Source organism: Stereum hirsutum (assembly GCF_000264905.1).
Source record: "Stereum hirsutum FP-91666 SS1 unplaced genomic scaffold STEHIscaffold_14, whole genome shotgun sequence".
Taxonomy (NCBI): Eukaryota; Fungi; Basidiomycota; class Agaricomycetes; order Russulales; family Stereaceae; genus Stereum; species Stereum hirsutum.
Window position 1 is genome coordinate 32,451 of NW_006763144.1, and position 19,280 is coordinate 51,730.

General features: G+C 51.7%; 6 protein-coding genes across 6 annotated transcripts; 2 read left to right on the top strand and 4 right to left on the bottom strand.

Annotated features, from left to right (window-relative positions):
• Positions 1-246: 246 nt before the first annotated feature.
• On the top strand, positions 247-1,895 carry STEHIDRAFT_149097 (DnaJ-domain-containing protein). The gene is made up of 8 exons (XM_007307797.1): positions 247-566; positions 623-733; positions 791-808; positions 863-1,003; positions 1,064-1,171; positions 1,239-1,522; positions 1,580-1,646; positions 1,710-1,895. Exons 1-8 carry the CDS (start codon positions 432-434, stop codon positions 1,875-1,877), a joined length of 1,032 nt encoding a protein of 343 aa, XP_007307859.1. The 5' UTR covers positions 247-431; the 3' UTR covers positions 1,878-1,895.
• Positions 1,896-3,205: 1,310 nt separating this feature from the next.
• STEHIDRAFT_160258 (uncharacterized protein) lies at positions 3,206-4,467 on the top strand (the record flags this gene model as incomplete). Its single annotated transcript, XM_007307798.1, has 2 exons — positions 3,206-4,294; positions 4,351-4,467. 2 exons carry the CDS (start codon positions 3,206-3,208, stop codon positions 4,465-4,467), a joined length of 1,206 nt encoding a protein of 401 aa, XP_007307860.1.
• A 421-nt stretch (positions 4,468-4,888) lies between these two features.
• Positions 4,889-7,081, bottom strand: STEHIDRAFT_64189 (cytochrome P450; the record flags this gene model as incomplete). The annotated part of the gene is made up of 11 exons (XM_007307758.1): positions 4,889-4,964; positions 5,029-5,158; positions 5,211-5,221; positions 5,292-5,413; positions 5,481-5,566; positions 5,632-5,821; positions 5,937-6,068; positions 6,128-6,269; positions 6,337-6,462; positions 6,541-6,865; positions 6,931-7,081. 11 exons carry the CDS (start codon positions 7,079-7,081, stop codon positions 4,889-4,891), a joined length of 1,491 nt encoding a protein of 496 aa, XP_007307820.1.
• Positions 7,082-7,512: 431 nt separating this feature from the next.
• Positions 7,513-9,837, bottom strand: STEHIDRAFT_64266 (cytochrome P450; the record flags this gene model as incomplete). The annotated part of the gene is made up of 11 exons (XM_007307766.1): positions 7,513-7,588; positions 7,652-7,803; positions 7,919-8,060; positions 8,135-8,216; positions 8,276-8,465; positions 8,532-8,545; positions 8,612-8,720; positions 8,776-8,917; positions 8,992-9,117; positions 9,222-9,546; positions 9,621-9,837. 11 exons carry the CDS (start codon positions 9,835-9,837, stop codon positions 7,513-7,515), a joined length of 1,575 nt encoding a protein of 524 aa, XP_007307828.1.
• Positions 9,838-10,805: 968 nt separating this feature from the next.
• Positions 10,806-12,685, bottom strand: STEHIDRAFT_124012 (ubiquitin). Its single transcript, XM_007307799.1, has 7 exons — positions 12,622-12,685; positions 12,277-12,486; positions 11,972-12,199; positions 11,685-11,912; positions 11,401-11,628; positions 11,115-11,342; positions 10,806-11,044 (listed from the first exon to the last, which is right to left on the bottom strand). The coding sequence occupies exons 2-7, from the start codon at positions 12,482-12,484 to the stop codon at positions 11,019-11,021; spliced, it is 1,146 nt and encodes a 381-aa protein (XP_007307861.1). The 5' UTR covers positions 12,485-12,486; positions 12,622-12,685; the 3' UTR covers positions 10,806-11,018.
• Positions 12,686-14,818: 2,133 nt separating this feature from the next.
• STEHIDRAFT_64559 (uncharacterized protein) lies at positions 14,819-15,109 on the bottom strand (the record flags this gene model as incomplete). Its single annotated transcript, XM_007307789.1, has 1 exon — positions 14,819-15,109. The coding sequence occupies one exon, from the start codon at positions 15,107-15,109 to the stop codon at positions 14,819-14,821; it is 291 nt and encodes a 96-aa protein (XP_007307851.1).
• Positions 15,110-19,280: the final 4,171 nt, after the last annotated feature.

The window sequence follows — 19,280 nt, forward strand, 5'->3', positions numbered from 1 at the left end:
ATACAATAATACATGTATTATCTAGAGCACTTTATACCATAAGCTCGTCTCAACCTATACAGGACGATGCTTAATAGACGAAACGGTACATGAATTATGATGAATATTCATCCCATGATTCGTGGGCCACAAATGAGCGCTCTCGGGAATCGCCGAGATAGTTCAAAGTCAGCCGATAGCGCCAGACACGCGTTCTCCGCGTCGCGTCGCGTTCTCTTTCCATCTTCGCCGTTTTTCCGCAATTCCCATATCGCCCTCTTACTGTATCCTCAACCGCCTGACAGCATTATTAGTCATAGTTTTGCGCTCTCAATCTAACTTGTGCATACTCATCGCTTTAAGCTGCTGTTGGGTAGTCCCCCCTATTGGTGCACGGTGTTCTCTCGTATTCCAGTGGCGCATAGCTCTCAGGCGCAGAACTGACTCTCAACATGGAGGACGAACCTTTGGCATCCGAGGAGGAGACTCAGAATAGGCCTGCTGCAGCAGACCGTACTTATACAGAATCAACGGACCTGTATGAAGTTCTGGGTGTTTCGAAAACTGCGACCACCGCTGAAATCAAGGTGAGCGAAAACTGCTTGAGAAGACGGTATTCGTCTCCTAACACTACGAAACAAAGACAGCGTTCAGGGCCAAAGCTCTCGGGCATCACCCGGACAAGAACATGGGGGCTGACGATGACTATGAGGGTTCCAATGAACGTTTCAGGCGAATCCGAGAAGCTTATGAGGTATGTCATTATCAACATCTTCTCTTTGTAGAAGCTTGCCGGACTGACGTGTTGTAGATACTCACAGACGATAAAGTAAGATAAATGCATATCTGTCCATCACACTAACTAACAAATATTTTATCGCAGGAACGAGAGCAATATGACCGTGATCCAGCTGCTTTTGCGTCTACTGGCAACCGTGCTCAGGGCTCGAACGACGACGACGACAGTGACTGGTTCTCAGGCTGGAGCTTTGGGGGATCAGGTCCCAGACCTGCATCCCAATCGGTATGCTCGACACTCTACCAAGCGCATCCGTCTTATTTATGTGCTTCTCCCTCCTTTTAGTCTGGATGGCGTATGCCTCGACGTGCCCCCAATGAGATAGGTCGTCAGGATTTGTTTGACCTTATCCAACGGTTGGAGCTCAAACTCAAATCTGGAATTTCTTCTGACGTATGTTCATTCTCCTGCGCATTCTCTTTGAACATTCAGCGCGGTCTTTGACTTCTGACATCAATAGGAACGCTACCGTGTCATCGGCGCGTTTTTCGACACGCTCGCCAAAGACGACGCACGACAATCGAAACGGAACCTAAATCACTATCCTTCATATGGCGACGCTCACTCCGTGTGGTCACGCTCTGCCTGCACTAAAGAGGAATTGGCGGCGCTAGACACCCGAGCACCAGAGGTGTGCTACTTTTATGGTTTCTGGAATAAGTTTGTGTCGTCCAAAGGGTTCGAGTGGGTGATGAGATATGACGAGGAGTATTTCCATCAGTTCGGTAATGCACGGCTGGATAGGTATGTTTGCTTCTCCTCCTAAGCGACCTGAACGAACGAGCTTATGGCGTTCGACAGACACATTCGCAAGGAAAACAAAAGGGTTCAGGCAGTCTATCACAAAGAATTCAACGAGATTATCAGGGTACGCATATTTGACCTTCCACTTACTTATTCTCAACAGTTTTGTCGTTCTTTCGGTCTTTAGGTTTACACCATGGTCCTGCGCGACTCTGACTCTCGTTATGACGATCATTTGGCACGTATGGAACGAAGGCGCGCGTCCCCTTCGTACTCTGATGAGCTTGAGCGACAAAAGAAAAGGGAGAAGGAGAAGAAAAAGGAAAGGAAGAAACGCTCCAAGAGTAGCTGGTGATTGCGATGCCGCTGACATCCTTGTCTGTACCATATTGCTGCCGGTGCGCACCTTACATCTGCATTTTCTTGCCCCGTGCCTTGTCTGCGATCAGTTGCTCGCTTGTTCCCGTATTACTCTATGCACTCCTATTGTACCATATTGTATTCCATCTTTTGGTGTTCTTGTCCATCACGGGTTGTGGCACATTTGTTCCACAGCACAGTTGTAGCAATATCTTTCGCTTTTACTGAACCAGTAAGAGCCTGTACTAAGTAGAGGGTACCGAAGGGTATGAAAGGTTCCTAGAAGGACGTTTGACATATTTTTCCCGCGCCATTGCGGAGGACGAAAATGAACAGCGTTGAACTCGATGTCGGTACATTCCGGACGGTGACTTGGACCTCAACCACGTTCCGAGCGCTCTCTAGACTGGATCTATCCCCCTGTGGCCCGTGACTAACCATAGTCGCTGGCTCATTGAGCACTTATTTAAATATCTCTAAACCCCACTAAGCCTCTTTCTCAGAAGACCGCAGCGTTTTGCCTATCTCGTCATCGCCCGAAAGAGCATATTCAAGCCTCGAGGCCGCATTCTACACGTGTGCCAACACACAACTTCTGCGACATCATCTTGGCTTCATCGTCCTCTCATCTCACCACTATCTGGGACGTAACTCTGTTCTGGGTAGCTTGGTCAAGTTATCAGTCCCGGACCATCAACTGCGCTGGGCTGTGATGCTGGGTTGAAGTATCCCTATCTGGACGAACAGCAGCTTATTGTTCGAGGCCGACAACCAGCGCGGACAGTTCTGCGCCGGCGTGCAAACTGTACTCAGGCTGTGAATCTGTAACCCGACCACCTCATCATCCACACGCCCACGACCCTCCCGCACTTTTGTTGACACGCGCTGTCGGCAAAGTCTAGCCTGTAACCCTCGTTTCCGCCACCCTTCCACGTTCTGTCAGCTGTATAGTCCCAGTCGACGGAACAGAAAGGGTCCTGTTCATTCCTTGTTCGAACAAGCTTCCGTACCTGCTTTCATCACTGCGCCACAAAAGTCCCACTTTCTTCTTCCGCCCCTTTCATCCTCTTTCTCGCATGAATCCGAACGTTGTTGTGGAGGAAGTTCTCGACGAAGACGAGTTGCGTGATCCTCGCTTTCTATTTATACGTGTAACCACCTGCTAATTTTGCCGAATGATCCCGTTCCGTGCTCTCTCTACTCCACGCTTCTTCGTGCTCGTCACCAACTTCCATCCCTTCGCCCTCGTCTGTGTTCGCTGGCATCGCGGACTTGCCTGATTGTCCATTCCTCTTGTCGCTTTGTGCCTGCGCTCTACACAGGATGGACCTGATGGCTCAAGTCCGACAGGCCTCAGACACACCCTCTGCCCTCTCCGAGTTTCTACAGCTTCCGGACGCGATCCGGACTCTCACGAAACCTCGACGATCGGCATACACGTCGCGCTCACCATCCTCTTCCCGGGGCCTAACCAGCCCTTCGCCTCCCCCCGAATCAGTATCAACAGCCACACCTATACACAGGCCGAAGGGCAAGGATAGGGAACGGGACAGGGATAAGGACAGGGACAAGGATAGAGGTAGGGACAGGGACAGGGACAGGGACAGGGATCGTCCCAGAGGAAATGGCCGTCGACGAGGTTCGGATGCGACGAACTCAATGTTGAGTATCGTTCTGGCCGAAGAAGAACGACAAGCCAATCACCTGAAAGCTATGCTCCGCATCACAGGCGATCGCCTCCAAAACGAAATACGGAAAGCAGACGATGCCGAAACCCGAGCAACCCTGGCCGAGGTTCGTGCGCGGGATATGACTTCCCGCGCCACATCCGCTGAGCATGCGCAGCACGCTGCCGAGCTCGAGTCCGCGCGTGCGAGAGAGGAGACGAAGAGGTATCAGATGCAGGCTGAGAATGCGGAGAGGGAGGTTAGGAGGTTGACCGGTGAGGTTGCGAAGTTGCAGAGGCAGAAGGAGGAGGCAGAAGAAGAGGCAGCGAGGGCGAGGGATGTGGCGCGTAAGTGGCAGGCTGCGTTGAGGGACTTTCAGTCTAGGGCTGAGGGGAAGGAGGAAGGGATGAGGATGGCGTTGTTCAAGAGGTTCGATGATGGCAGGGCCGAGGGTTTCGAGGATGGGCATTCGGAGGGATGGGAAGCTGGCAGGGCAGAAGGATTTGAAGAGGGTAGAAGAAGGGGTATCGAGCAGGCGAAGACGTTAGCGAGGAATGAGGAGAGGCTTGCGGCTTATACTAAGCCCTCTACTCCTGCTCCTCATCCAAGCCGGTTCTACGAGGAGATGGCGTCGCGGTACGATGATGACGACAGGACGCGATTCTACGACGATGGACGCACTGTGGCGCTCACGGAGAAGGAGTATAATATCGTAGACCCGCCACAGCGATACAATAGTCCTGCAGTAAGGGTTTCGTCATTCCTACTGAACAGTCAAACTGACGTATATCACTCCTACAGCACTTCGAGCGAATCAAAGAATGGGCTGCTGAGTCGACCACGCAGTCAAGCAAATCGACGCCACCCAAGCCGGCCCCTGTCTGGCTCCGTCGTCGAACCAACACACCTGTCCCCTGACGAACGAGATAATACCAAAATAATATGCTATACCCGCTTTCACGGATGCCAATCCTGTCTTCTATGGTACCCAGCCTAAGTCTCCTCGCTTGATGTGGCGCCAATGTGATGCTGTGGCGTGCCCTCTGATCTTGGACTTTCCTCCTGATAATCTGTAACTGATATGTTGTTGAATCCTTGATGGCTTCACGGACCTGGAATATTCCCCACTCATCGATAGCCTCACATTCGGTTTCGTTCTCGTTGTCGATCCACAGGAACTATGTATGAGATAATGTATGTATCCTAGATCTCTCCTGTACTTCGAACTTCTGATACCTTCGCAACGTAGCAGGCTGTTTGTGTTTGGATGTTCATATAACTACATCGTTACATGCATATTATACAATATCAGTCTTATTTTCCATAGCGTCCCAAAATCTCAAGTACTGCTTCGGATGAGGGCTTCAGCAGCTACTGAGCGTGGCTTGATCACACAGTCGAAGTGTTCCGGATGACTGAATCGATTTAAATCATTGAATCAGCGCATTGGTCAAAGGAATAAAAGCGGATAGACGGCACCTGATCGTCTCGCTCGTATATTTCACAGCTGGTGGCACTGGTTTGCCATCCTTCGTAGGTGGCCGTATATCATATACCATGAGGACGGAGGTGCATGCTAGCCATGTCAACGTGTCGGCGAGGTGGAAACCTGTATAAAGAGTGAGCATCCATGCTAGAGACAGTCGATAAAGAAACCATACCTGGACAAGCTCTGCAGTGAAACATGCATTAGTCGAGTATACGTCTCCCGTGAATGGCGAAGCTTGGGAACTAGTACGAACCGTCGCCCAAAGCCAAATGCGTACTCTCTCGGGTCCTTCTGTGTTTCGTTTCCGTCCGAAGCGAGATATCGCTCTGGGAGAAAGCGATCGGGCTCAGGATACACCTTCGGGTCCTTCATGAACTCCCTACGCGACAGACGTTGGACGTCAGCTTAGGTCATACAGAGCAGCTGAAGAACATTCTTGGACTAACCAGATATTCGCTATGACAATTGAGCCTTTCGGAATGAAGTAGCCCCCATGGGTATCGTCCTCTCTTAAGGAATGAGGCAGACCTGGTTGATTTTTCCGATTCTACAGATCAGTCACTAGCCACGTCATATGAGGAGAAACAAGCTACCGAGCATCGCGAAAATGTATCGTCTCCGTACTTCGGTGATCAAAGCGTTCGTATACGGCAAGCTTTCTCGGTCTCGAAGGGTGGGCAGCCTTCCCAGTCCTATGACATTGTCGATCTCAGCTTGCGCCTTCTTTTGTTCTTCGATGTGGATAGTCATGGCGAGGAAGAAACATTCGAGACCGGCTATCGTCTGTCCGAAGCAAATGACAGGCTTCGTTAAAGACCTATAGGGCCGACTCATGAAATTACACTGACAGTATCCGCCCCTCCTGAATATATTGTCTGAGTCCTACTGTAACACAGACGAAGCGTTGAATTAGAGACGAACCGCTATAAATTCCAGACGCCGCCCATTTTGCCTCCCGTGATTGTTCAGGGCTCACCCCTTGATCGTGAAGGTATGTAGACAGAAAGGAAGGGCGGGCAGTTCCAGTGGCCTGTGTTACACATTTTAGCTGTTAGTATTTAGCGGTAGAGCGTAGAACCATCAACATACCATCTGTCTTTTTGCCCATTTGTACGGTTCATGTATCATAAGTTGTAAACTCTTTCTGTACTTGGGGACCTTACGCTTCCATCCTGCGCCGGGAAACCATTCTGGGACATGTCGCACTGATGGTGGACAAGGCGTGAGTTTCCTCCGATGACAGATAAGGAAGTCAGGTGGATGAAAACTTGCGTATAGGAAAGACGTCGACTAGAAACGCGCCACTCATACTCGTCTCAGAAAACTGATCCATTGCTTCGCCGACCAGCCTTACCATTCCCTCCGCGCCGTCATCCGTAGACTTCGCCCCATAGGCCAGCATTAGCATGACGTTGCCCACGAGCCTACCATCCATCAACCGTGGTAAGTCCCAGTGATTTCGGAAAATAGAGCAGGAAAATTTGATGAAAATCTAGACCCACTTGCGCGAATGCTCGACCCACTCCTCCTTCCCCTCTAGAATCCTCCTCAGATACACCTCTGTCTCCTCCGCCAATACCTCACCAAATTCCTCCACCTTTGCCTTTGTACCCATAAACTGAGCGAGCATCTTTCTATGCTCGATCCACCGCTCACTGAAAGGCACCAGACCGATAACATCATCCCAGCCTATGAGGCGCCCGGCCATCATGAGCGTAGGCCTATCGCTGTAAAGGCGACTCTTTTTGTCGAGCATGTCGACGGCATAACTAGGGTCGTTGAGTATTATGATGGACTGGTTAAATACAGTCAAGTGGATGATGGGGCCTTCAACACCGGTACGTTGTGAGCGGGCGTAGGAACACGAAGGAAGACATAAGACATGAACGTACCGTACTGCTCTCCCCACTTAGCGAAAGTCACCCAAGGTTCAGACTTCGGATAATCCAACGCGTTTCCCAGGACCGGAAGCTTTCTTGGTCCAGGAGGGAGAGGTAGAGACTGCCTCGATCCCTTAAAACTCTGGTAAAATGCAAAGCTCATAATCGTTAGGACTCCGGCCACAAACAAGGCTGTAGAGGGGTAAATCTGGGAGCCTGTGGTGGACTCCATCAGGCAGAATCGACGGTTTCACAAGCAGGGGAGAGGAGGGGGGAAAGAACAAGTCTGGAAAAGCTATTTGGTCGTCCCCTCGGCCTTAAGTATTCAAGGAGCACAGCCCACCCACCTGGAGATTCGCCACAACTCGCGAACCAGAAATACACTACCTCCTTCTGGCTGCTGGGGGAAAAGGCGGCCCGGAAAGGATGTATTCCTTTCAAGAACGCTTATCTGAAGGCGGGGAAGCGAAGATAGGTCGGATGCTCAGTGGCGTTGTCGGGCACACCATCATTACCCTGATTAGGTTTGTGAACTGATGAAATAATCCGCATAATGTACATTATCAGTCCTGCTTTGCTCGACTTCTCAAATCCTCAAGCATTGCCCCGGATAAAGGCCTCAGCAGCGGCTGAACGTGGCTTGATCACGCATTCGAAGTGTTCCGGATGACTAGATCAATTCGAGCAATAGCATCAGCGCAGCGGTTAGAGAAACAAAGGGTTGGCATCCCACCTGATCGACTCGCTCGTAAACTTTACGGCTGGTAATACCGGCTGTCCATTCTTCGTAGGTGGCCGTATATCATACACCTGGAGTATGGAGGTGCACGCGATCCACAACGACGCGTCGGCGAAGTGGATACCTATGTCAAGGTACGGAGATTCCTGTCCAGTTGGTATCGAACTAAACACATTTGATCTAGAATCATACCTGGACATGCTCTGTGCAGAACACGATGAGCAGTAGATTGAGCGCCAACATCATTAGTGAAATTGAGACTCGAAAAGGGACGAACCGTCGCCCAAATCCAAATGTATACTCTCGTGGATCTTTCTGTGGTTCAACTCCACCTGAAGCGAGATATCGCTCTGGGGAAAAGCGATCGGGGTCAGGATACACCTTCGGGTCCTTCAGAAATTGCCTGAAAGATAAGTGTAAGTGCCAACCTGATCATGCACGAACATACGGAGCAGTTGACGGAGATTTTAGACTCACCACACATTCGGGATGACAACAGAGCCTTTCGGGATGAAGTATCCCTCGTGGACATCGTCCTCTCTCGAGGCATGAGGGATACCTGGTTTTGTATTTTCATAGTGAAAAGCCAGCCACGCCGTGTAGTAAATGATAAATTACCGAGCATCGCGAAAGGGTATCGTCTCTGTGCCTCGGTGATCAAGGCGTTCGTATACGGCAAGCATTCCCCGTCTCGGAGGGTGGGCAGCCTGCCCAAACCTATAACCTTGTCGATCTCGGCTTGTGCCTTCTTTTGTTCTTCGGTGTGGAGGGCCATCGCGAGAAAAAAGCATTCCAGGCCTGATACGGTCTGTTGTACCAGATGACAAGTGTTAGTAAAGGCCCTGTCATAGCCGCTACATGGAAATACACTGACAGTATCCGCTCCACCTGGAGATATAACATGTTTAAAATGCGGTAGTTTAGCAGACATGAAGCTTTGGATTATAAACGAACCGCTATAAATTCCATTGGCGGCCCATTTCACTGTCTGTGATTGTTCGAGAGTCACCGACTGATCTTGAAGGTATGTAGACAGGAAGGAGGGGCGAGCAGTTCCAGCGGCCTACAACAACTTTGGTCAGTGGTATATAGCGATATCGTGGAACAACTTCACATACCATCTGCTTGTTTGCCCATTCATACGGCTCATTTACCATGAGCTGTAAGCTCTTTCTATACCTGGGGACTTTACGCTTCCAACCCGCACCGGGAAACCAGCTTGGGACATGTCGCACTGATGGGTATGCAAGACATAAATCCCTGGGAATTGAGCCAAATGATGAGGACGTGTGGAGAATGGGGACTTGCGTATAGGAAGTATGTCGACCATGAACGCGCCACTGATACTCGTCTTGGAGAACTGGCACATGGCTTCGTTGACTACTCTTATCATCCCTTCTGCGCCGTCATCCGTAGGCTTGATGCCATACGTCAACATCAGCACGATGCTGCCCGCGAACCTATCCTCCATGAACTATCGTTAGTTTCAATGATAGTTCGCCTGAGTCCACAAAGGAAAGGAAGGTGAAATAGATAGGGACTCGGCCGAGGAAAATATGCTCACTGGCGCGAATGCTCGACCCACTCCTCCCTCACATCTAAAATATTCCTCAAGTACGCCTTCGTCTCGTCCTCCAACAGCTCACCAAATCCCTCCACCTTCGCCTTCGTACCCATGAACCGCGCAAACATCTTTCTATACTCGCTCCACTGCTCACCCATAGGCACCAATCCGGGGATTTCTTCCCAGCCTATAAGACGGCCTGACAGCATCAGCGTGGGTCTATCGCTATAAATGCGGCTCTTCTTGTCTAACATATCGACGGCATAGCTGGGGTCATTGAGTATTATGACGGATTGGTTGACTGCGCTCAAGTGGACGATGGGGCCTACATATATCAGAGCGCCGGTTCATTGTGAGTGTCGGATGTGCGGAAGCCGATGGAAGAGGATATGAACGCACCGTATTGCTCTCCCCACTTGGCGAAAGTCACCCAGGGTTCAGACTTCGGGAAATCAAACGCATTTCCCAGGACCGGAAGCTTCCTAGGCCCAGGGGGGAGAGGCAGCGACTGCTTCGATCCCTTCAAACTTTGGTAAAATACGAAGCTTATAATACCTAGAACTCCGACGAGCAAAGCTGTGGAGAAGTAAGTTTTTGAGCCTGACGTGGACTCCATCTCGCAGTCTCGACGGTCACACAAGAGAGGGGGGGAGAGGGAACGTCTGCCAGGGTAATTTGCTCGTCCCGTCAACTTTAAGCACTCGGGGCAATGGTCATGCTTGATCATGGAGCTGACTCGAACTCAAACGAGAAATGTGCTGCCCCTTTGCAACCGCTAGGAAAGGAAATAGCCCAGAAAGGATATGTTCATGTGAAGAATGTTCATCTGAAAGTGACGCGCGCGAAAGCAGATTAGATACCCAGTACCTATTCGTTCGACTCGACTTCCAAAACCTGCTACGAGTTTGTCTACATTCCGGCGTCCATCAGCGTCAGGCCCACCTCGGCGCAAAAATCTCGGAGCGCGTTGGGGGCAGCCTCGCTCGTGTGGGGAGTACAGTTTCTTTTGCAGCTGCGAGAACGATCTCACCGTTGGGTTTAGCGCACGTAAGTACCATGCCATTCCTTGCTGGTATAGCAGAACAATCAAGATCCCCGAGATAGGACGTGCTGGGCACAAAGAACAGCGAAGACGAAAATATAAGTATGGACGGATGCGTCATGAACAACTCGTACGTACTCACCATTGAAAAGCGCTTGAATAGTGTCACAACCGACTTCGATTCCATGTCAGGAGATTCAGCTACGCCCCGGTCGCTGCAGGATTTGGACATGCATATACCAGTGCGAAAATGATTGGCTAGCTCTCACATTTCGTGATGCATATATATAGGGCCGTATAATGCGCCATTGGAGAAAACGGAGGGGAGGGCTGGATCTCTATGATATGCAGAAGCGCGCCATGCATATATACGCGCGGCAAAGTCTTGTATAAATTCGGGAGCGCCAGGGATGGTAACATCTTCGAGGATGCATCGTCGACATCAACCAGGAGAACTTCAACATGTAGGGAAACACACTCACCTAAAAAGTGAAGCTCGAATGTTGACGGGCCATGATTGCAGTTACGCAGCATCCGACTAACCTGTGTATTTTCCGTCGACAATCGCACGAGAAAAAACAGCAACATGACATGTACATTGATCATGGACTCCTTCCATTTCCGACTCGACATCGAGCGGAGACACCACTACTACTTACAACGCGACATAACGAGTGATACTACATAAAACGAGCGACAGACGGACATGTGGGCATGATGAACCGAAGACAGTGATAGGCGCGGACAGACAACGCTCAGAGACCTCCACGGAGACGCAAGACTAGATGTATGAGAAACAACAATGAGCTGACCAGAACGGCATTGACGGTATATGAGGATGATGAACGTACCCAAGTGAAGAGTGGACTCCTTCTGGATGTTGTAATCCGAGAGAGTGCGTCCGTCCTCCAACTGCTTCCCGGCGAAGATCAAGCGTTGCTGGTCAGGGGGGATGCCCTCCTTGTCCTGGATCTTAGCCTTCACGTTGTCGATGGTGTCGGAAGACTCCACCTCCAACGTGATCGTCTTACCCGTGAGGGTCTTGACGAAGATCTGCATGCCGCCACGGAGACGAAGGACTAAAGTCACCGACGTCAGCCGTTTGATCCAACGACGAGCGACCATGAATCAACTGACCAAGGTGGAGGGTGGACTCCTTCTGGATATTGTAGTCCGAAAGGGTACGCCCGTCCTCCAACTGCTTCCCGGCGAAGATCAAGCGCTGCTGGTCCGGGGGAATGCCCTCCTTGTCCTGGATCTTGGCCTTCACGTTGTCAATCGTGTCCGAAGACTCAACCTCCAACGTGATCGTCTTTCCGGTAAGGGTCTTGACGAAGATCTGCATTCCACCACGGAGACGGAGGACTGGAAGCACAGACATCAGCAACCATCGTGGATATAAGTCACCGAAATCAACCTACCCAAGTGAAGGGTAGACTCCTTCTGAATGTTATAGTCGGACAGAGTACGCCCGTCCTCGAGCTGCTTGCCGGCAAAAATCAAACGCTGCTGGTCAGGGGGGATGCCCTCCTTGTCCTGAATCTTCGCCTTGACGTTGTCGATCGTGTCGGATGACTCGACCTCAAGGGTGATGGTCTTCCCCGTCAAGGTCTTGACGAAGATCTGCATTCCACCACGGAGACGAAGGACTGAAAGCACCGACATCAGCGAATGATCGCAATATTAAAGCAAAATGAAATCAACGCACCAAGGTGGAGAGTCGACTCCTTCTGAATATTGTAGTCGGAGAGAGTACGGCCGTCCTCGAGCTGCTTGCCAGCGAAGATGAGACGCTGCTGATCGGGAGGGATACCCTCCTTGTCCTGGATCTTCGCCTTAACATTGTCGATCGTGTCGGATGACTCGACCTCAAGGGTGATGGTCTTCCCCGTCAAGGTCTTGACGAAGATCTGCATGCCTCCACGAAGACGGAGCACTACAAACAACACCCAGAAACACAATTAGGACGCCACTCCCACGTGTATGAATATGGAACCCAAGACAGGTACGCACCCAAGTGAAGAGTCGACTCCTTCTGGATGTTGTAATCGGAAAGAGTGCGACCATCCTCGAGCTGCTTGCCCGCGAAGATAAGGCGCTGCTGGTCGGGAGGGATACCCTCCTTGTCCTGGATCTTGGCCTTGACGTTGTCGATAGTGTCAGAGGACTCGACCTCGAGGGTGATGGTCTTGCCAGTGAGGGTCTTCACGAAAATCTGCATGGCTACTCGAAAGTAGGGCAACGATCAGTCAGCACCGCTCTATCTCTATCCATCGCGCTCTCCTCGCCTCCTGAGCACCTCAGACAATCTGACCTCAAGGATCCCGCCACGCATGAATCAAATATGAAGACACTCACTTGTAATTATCGAGTACTGTGTGAAAGAGGAGCCTAGATGCGAGTATGGGGAGATGGTGGTGGTAGGAGAACAAGAGCTGCTGAAGCGCTGGGCGCGCAGGTACCCCACAGCCTTATCAATTCGGGAACGCCGGACGGAGTTACAACATATTCTTTGTCCGACTTTATCGGTGTGGCGTCACCGACGTCACCCGATTCCTCATTTCCTTGTCCCAATGGTCCCAGCTTGATTGCACCATCCATGGCCAGCTCCATTCGAAAATCAAAAGGGAAAGAAAATGCTAGTACGAGGGATGACAAAACGAATAATGAAACTCCGAATTTGCGTGGATGAAGGCACCTCGGACCGAAGGATACAGAGCTGTGCATGCCATCCGCGATGGTTGCAGAATTTGCAACCCACTGCCACGAACGACCACGGACAACCGTGGAGGCTCCGAGTGGCCAGCGTAAGTCCAACTTCCCATCAGAACCTATCAGGGCTCAGTTCCTGCTGAGCATCGAGGTCCACCGTATCCGATTCGACCGAGACCTCGGAAGATGGCCACGAGCTCGAAATAATTGGTGTCGCACGGCGTCCTCGCCGTCACTTATCACGAGGTTCTCAGTCAGAACTCAGGACCAAGTCAGGCCAGGACACGACACAGGGGGGCACATACATACTCAGAGGCTAGATATCTAAAACATCCAAGCGATGAGAATGAAAGGCTCGAAACTGAAAACGTACGGTGATGTTCGCTGGAGAGTTACTTACTGCGGGATCAACCGGCGAAGGAAGGCCAAGACCGGCGAATCGATAGCAGGGCAGGTCATGACAGGGGTTCGAAAACGTTCACGGTATAGGTAGGTATGTAGATACAGAATAAAAAGGAAGCCTAGGCTCGAGAAGAGATACATATACAATGGAATATCTACGAGGTATAAGAAAGACGCGTACACAACAAGCGGAGGTGGACAAGGTCAAGGTATACACAAACAGGAATAGGAATAGGAATAAACAAGAACATTGGTGCGGATGTCGATGAGATAGATTCGCGGCTGGATGAATAGATATATGGATGGATGGAACAGAGGTTGGAGGTCGTGGGTGGCTGATTGAGTCGTGAGACGTGATGAGGTCGTGGATATAGCAGTCAAAGGGACGCTGAACGAGGACTAGGAGGAGAACAAGAGACAGAGACAGAGACGGACAGGGAATAGATAGGGAACGGTGCTGAACAACTGACAACGAATAATGACAGAATATACAAATAAACACAAACTCAGAAGCCCAACCACAATTTAGGAAAATAAACGAAAAGGATCGTCCACATCCAAGGTATTCACCGACCTTCTTCCGAATAGCGCGGCCTGTCTAGCCCACTCGGTTTCTCCTCTTCTTATGGCCACTGCGCTCCCGCCACTGATCAAGCCTTCAGCGATCAAACCCTACACAACCACCCCTCCTTGCCCTAGTATCGTTCCCGTCGCCAACACCAGGAATCTCCCCATTCCTCGCCAAATGGTGCCAATAAAGCACATCGCCAGACTTAAGGGGATACGGACCCGGCTTCAACGCGTCGAGAAAGGCAGCACTTGGAACCGGGAAAGGACTTCGCTGCGGCAGCGTCTGCGCCTGAGGCTGGTAATGCGTAGAGGACTCAGACGACGAGGAAGCGGACGAGGAAGAGGAGTGCTGGGAGCTGGGATACGCGTAGGGGTTGTTGGAATTTGAGTGAGGGTATGACGTCGCGTGACTAGACTGCTGTAGGCCGCCGGAATGGTGAGGCGGATAGGCTAAGGGCGGCATCGACGAGTCCGAGCCGAAGGACTCGTCTCCATAGTCATCCATCTCGGGGCTCTCGGGGGGCGAATGCATCGGCGTCTCGAGTGGCGGAGGGGTCGCCTCCCTATTCCTACCGAGTTCGTACTGCGAGAGACCCGAGTCTGCGGAAGGCAAGAACGACAGTCCTGCTTGGGGCGAGACAGAGGTGGGCGGGTCTGTGTAGAGCGGTACGACGCCGGGTTCGCGCGCGATGTAGTGTCGCTCGGAAGCTACGATCTCGGCAGAGTGGAAGACGAAGCGGTGGCCGTTCGTGGCGCGGTTAGAGGCTGAAATGGAGGAGGTACAGCGGGTGCACTGTCGTTGTCGTTGCCGCCGTAAAAAAAGAAGAAATATGACGTTGCCGGAAGAGATCGGTCAGTCGCGTTTTTGGCTTTAAATTAGAGTTTGGTACGTAGGAGGTGGGGAATGGAGAATTTGGAGGAAGCCGTAGGGGGATATGCTTACGGGAATAACGATCATGTATCCTACCCCATTACCACAGCCGTGACAACAGAGCGTCTGCGTCAAACACTCGCAAGTCCGCGGGGGATCAGATGGCGGGCGCGAAGGCAGAAGAGCGACCCGAGATGTTGAATAGGCTGAGCAGTTGACTGGCAATGCATCGGTGGAATAGAGGGGGACATGGGGGCGCAAGAGCAAGACTGCCTGTGAAAAGGTATCCATGCGCGCAAGGAGAAGCAGTTAGTTAACCGAATACAAATGCACAGACTTCGGCTGTGAGAACGGCGGATGGGAAGGCCCGGGCGAACGCACCTTCATACCGCGGTTGGTCAAGAATGAGCCACAACTCTTACAGTCCAATATCCAGACCTTATGGGCGACCTGGGGTGGTGGAGGCGTGATGTTGACGCTTACACTCAACTGAGGTACGGCGGAAGAGCCTACGCGAGTACCGGTGCCAGCGGGCGCAGAATAGTGATGCTGAGGGGGAATAAATTGGTTGTGCACGACAGTTGCGGGGGGAAACTGAGCTGGGAAAGAGAGGCTAAGACTAGATGGTGGATAAACACGATCTGGCATGGGCGGGTAGTATGCAACCTGCTGTGCAGGGTACTGCTGCGAATCGCGAGCGAACTGAGCCTGATACTGAGACGAATATTGAGCCTGCCCGTAGAACGAGTCGGAGAGCGCGGAGAGACGGTGTGTGGAGGACGGCATGGATATGGATGAGTGGTGATGATGATGGTGGTGGTGGTCGAGGTGAAGACCTGCCGAAGCCGCTGCTGGCATGTTATATGAAGGAATTGCAAGACGGTGGATGAGAGTTCCCGGTCTGCGAGGAGGGTGGGTAGAGGGAAGGAGGAAAGTGGAGAAAGGAAGGTGAGCTGTGGAGGGGATCGCAGCGGGAGGAAGGGGAGGCGAATGCAGCTGGCGTCCGCGCTGGACGAGCGAACGCAGAGTCTTGTCGGATATTGAACACGCTGGATCGTCCTCCGCCGTTCCGCTGGGGTGAGCATGCCAATTGGAATCTGTGCCCGATGTCATTTATCTCCATCTCGCCTACGCTCGGGATCGATGCTCAGCTAAGCATGAGCTATATTCCCCGGCGTCGGAAGACGCGATGTTTATGTATTCCGTACGAACCAGGAACTTCTTGCTTTGCCAGTCAGACATCGCCCCAAGCACGCTCTCACAACACCAACGAGGAGCGGGTCAGTATCACGCGAGGTGAGGAGTCGTCCCAGCACAGTTATGCCTCAAGGTAACCGCCCCAAAGCTATCGAGAGCAGACACCAGTACCATGTCCGGCCTAGTCACGTCCAGTCGGTCGGAAGACATGACAGCAATCGTCAGAGAATGCATAAACGGATATAGATTTCCGTAAACTGCGTAATCTGTGACGCAACCCTCGGTCACACGCCGGCCTTCTGCGCGCAATTTCAACGCTTGGAATCTCCCGAAATGTGAAATAACCCAGTTCCTGAACCCCTAACCCGGGTTTATGTCTAGAATATCCCGGCGACCATGGGTATTTACCGACGGAGGCCGGGAAACTACAAGTGAATCGGCCGGCTCGTTCTTCTCGCCTTCATCTTCTGCTATTACGCAGACCTGCATTTGCGCCACTGGACATGTACATATTCCTCGCTTGTGCTAATGCTTCCTGTCGAACAACCTCTGCTTGGTCCATCTGTCCAAAGGCGAAGGTACCACACGGCCCATGTTCTCACAAGAACATCCACATATTATCCCCATCCGACGTTTCGCCTCGCGGTTCTCGACTTCCCCTCGTCCATTTGGTCTTCTTCTTGCCCCTTCTCCTCCTCGGACGACGGAGACAAACGGGAGACTCGCACTGGCTGGCCTATGTACCTTCTGGAAACTGTATGTAGCATACTCTGCGGAGCTGTCCAATGTTGTGTGTCAATTTCTGGCCAATACGCTCTACTCGCTTATGGGTGAATGATCTCGACCTTGCCAGGGCTGCCCGCGTAATCTACTGACTGGAATGACTTTGACACTCCGACTCTCTCGCTCTTTTCTTGTCCACTGGGCGGAGACTACTATCGTTCACTTATTGCCTCCGCTACAAGACAGCGAAGTTCCATGCATCGACATTCACTCTCAGGCTTCAACGCCGTCCCTCGGCATCACCTCGAAAACCCCGACGGCGAACAGTTCCAACTCAGTAGTGGTGCATCCTAGTGCAACCAACTATCATACCCATCCCTACCCATCCCCGCCCGTCCGTTTCCTTCGCCCCGTCAGACGTCATCCTGCTTGGAAGACCTGTCCTGTAGTTCGTCCTTCTCCGACACGCGAGTCTAAACGCAAATCTCGAAGAATCTTCATTCCGTCACTTCTGACCAACCACGCTCTCTAGCTCTAGCTCATCCCCTTCCATCTTCAGACCTACTTACGCAAACTGCAAACGACGTCGACGCGGTGATCCTCTGCAAGTCTAACGTGTATGCCAATTCCATAAACGCACGACCCCCCAGTCGAAGCCGAACGACGATCACTCCTCCAATTTGAAAGCGTCGTGGGACACGCGTCGGACTCTCCAAGGCACCTCGAATTATCAGCCACATTTTCACTCACGCCTGTATGTGAGTACGTACAGATACCAGTTACTCCAGCGATGCGTTACTGAATCCTGCGACCTGTCAATTAGATTCTATTAGATTGCGCTCGAGCCACAACGATTAAGGTTGCGTCGCGTAAGTGGCGCCAGGTAAGTTACAGCTCAGCTCATCCACTACGTATTGAATGGTCTGGAGATGATTTGCAGCCAAGACTAGTAGCAGAGAAGACATCACCTTTATTTGAATACGGAATTTTAGGGTAGAGGACACACCATTGAGTCGTAGGTCGACCCCTTTCCTAAATTCATCAGCGTACATATGTTCATGAACGCTAGCACTGACTAACCCCGACGTCAGACCTTCCGCTTGTTGCTCTCGCCGTGGCACACTTATACATGCAAGTTAAGTTGGACACAGACCCTCGTATCTCATCTTCATCTGCAGCTCCCAAATGATGTATGAGTATTTACCCTGGATCCACCAGTCGAATACATACACCCATACGACATCCCTGATCAGTATCAGCGGCGATTGTAATGTCCCACCGTCCAACACAAGTAATACCGGGTGTGTTTATCCTTACTCGTTATACGGTCTCTTGGGAACCGCACCCCGGCGTGAGTACTACTAAGTATACGTCTGTCCTCTTTCTGCTCCAGCGCTCAGCGCTCAGCTTTTCGGTCAACGAGGACATGTGGGACCTCGGATTCAGCACGATCGGTTCGGCCTTCGTACATACCTTCAAGCTTATGTGCATGGCTCAACCCACGTTTCCAGCCACCCTCGTCATAATTATGCTACTGACTCCGACTCGCATCTTTGTTGGACCCATTCCGTGAACCTATTCGGGAGTTGAGGACAAGGATCTTCGAGAATCGAGCGCACCGATTGGACGTGCAGACTCCACCACAACGCCTCACTACTGAGCCACTCGAACGCCCGAACGCCAGACGAGTTTGTCTACGCACACCGAATGAACGTCTACGATCACTCTTCGGCCGACCATAACAATGCACAATCGTGAACAACAACCCCCGACGAACCGACTTCGAATGTCGTTCGGGTTCTGAATATAGACGCCCGCTCCACGCCACACCGCACGCACGACCGGACGCGCCACATCTCATTTCTTTTGGCGATATGGAGGTGTTCCTGCGTAGCACCCAGGATAATTCACCCCTCGCTACGATCTTGCTACGCCTGCATAGCATCGATGATGCCCCTGACCTATCCTCCATGAGTTTTACCGCCTCTGTCCATCCACAAGTCCGATGTTCTCTCGCAGCAATCAAAGGATGACTCGATGAGTAGGGTATGGGCACGGAGCTTTGCATGCCGGGGCGCAGAGCTTGCTGTTCGACGATTATTGCTCTCACTGTGCGCGAGGGATCCAGATAATTCGTACTGGCTTAGGTACCCGCACCAACGTCATGATTAAAAAGCCTACTTGCAGAATGGCCGTGTCTTGCGCAGCCGCTGTAGAGAATGCGTACCATCCCCTCAAAATGTAACACATCCTACAAGCGAGGGTTAGGAGGACCTACTCGTCAGTACGTCTGACGCCCAATGAGCTCGCACCTGCCCACCCTCTTCGCTGCATTCGCGTTTATCATTGGCAGCAGCCACAAACGCCGGTCGACTCGTCGGAATCGACGCAGCGTAGCTCAACCTTCTCGTTCACCATCACACATGTCATCCATGCTCGAGCTCGTGTTCAACCAATCAGTGCCCTCTGCTTTGTTCCTTCTGCATTCTGCCTTCTGACGCTGAAGCCTCACCTCCACACTGTGTCTTGCCATCATACCCTA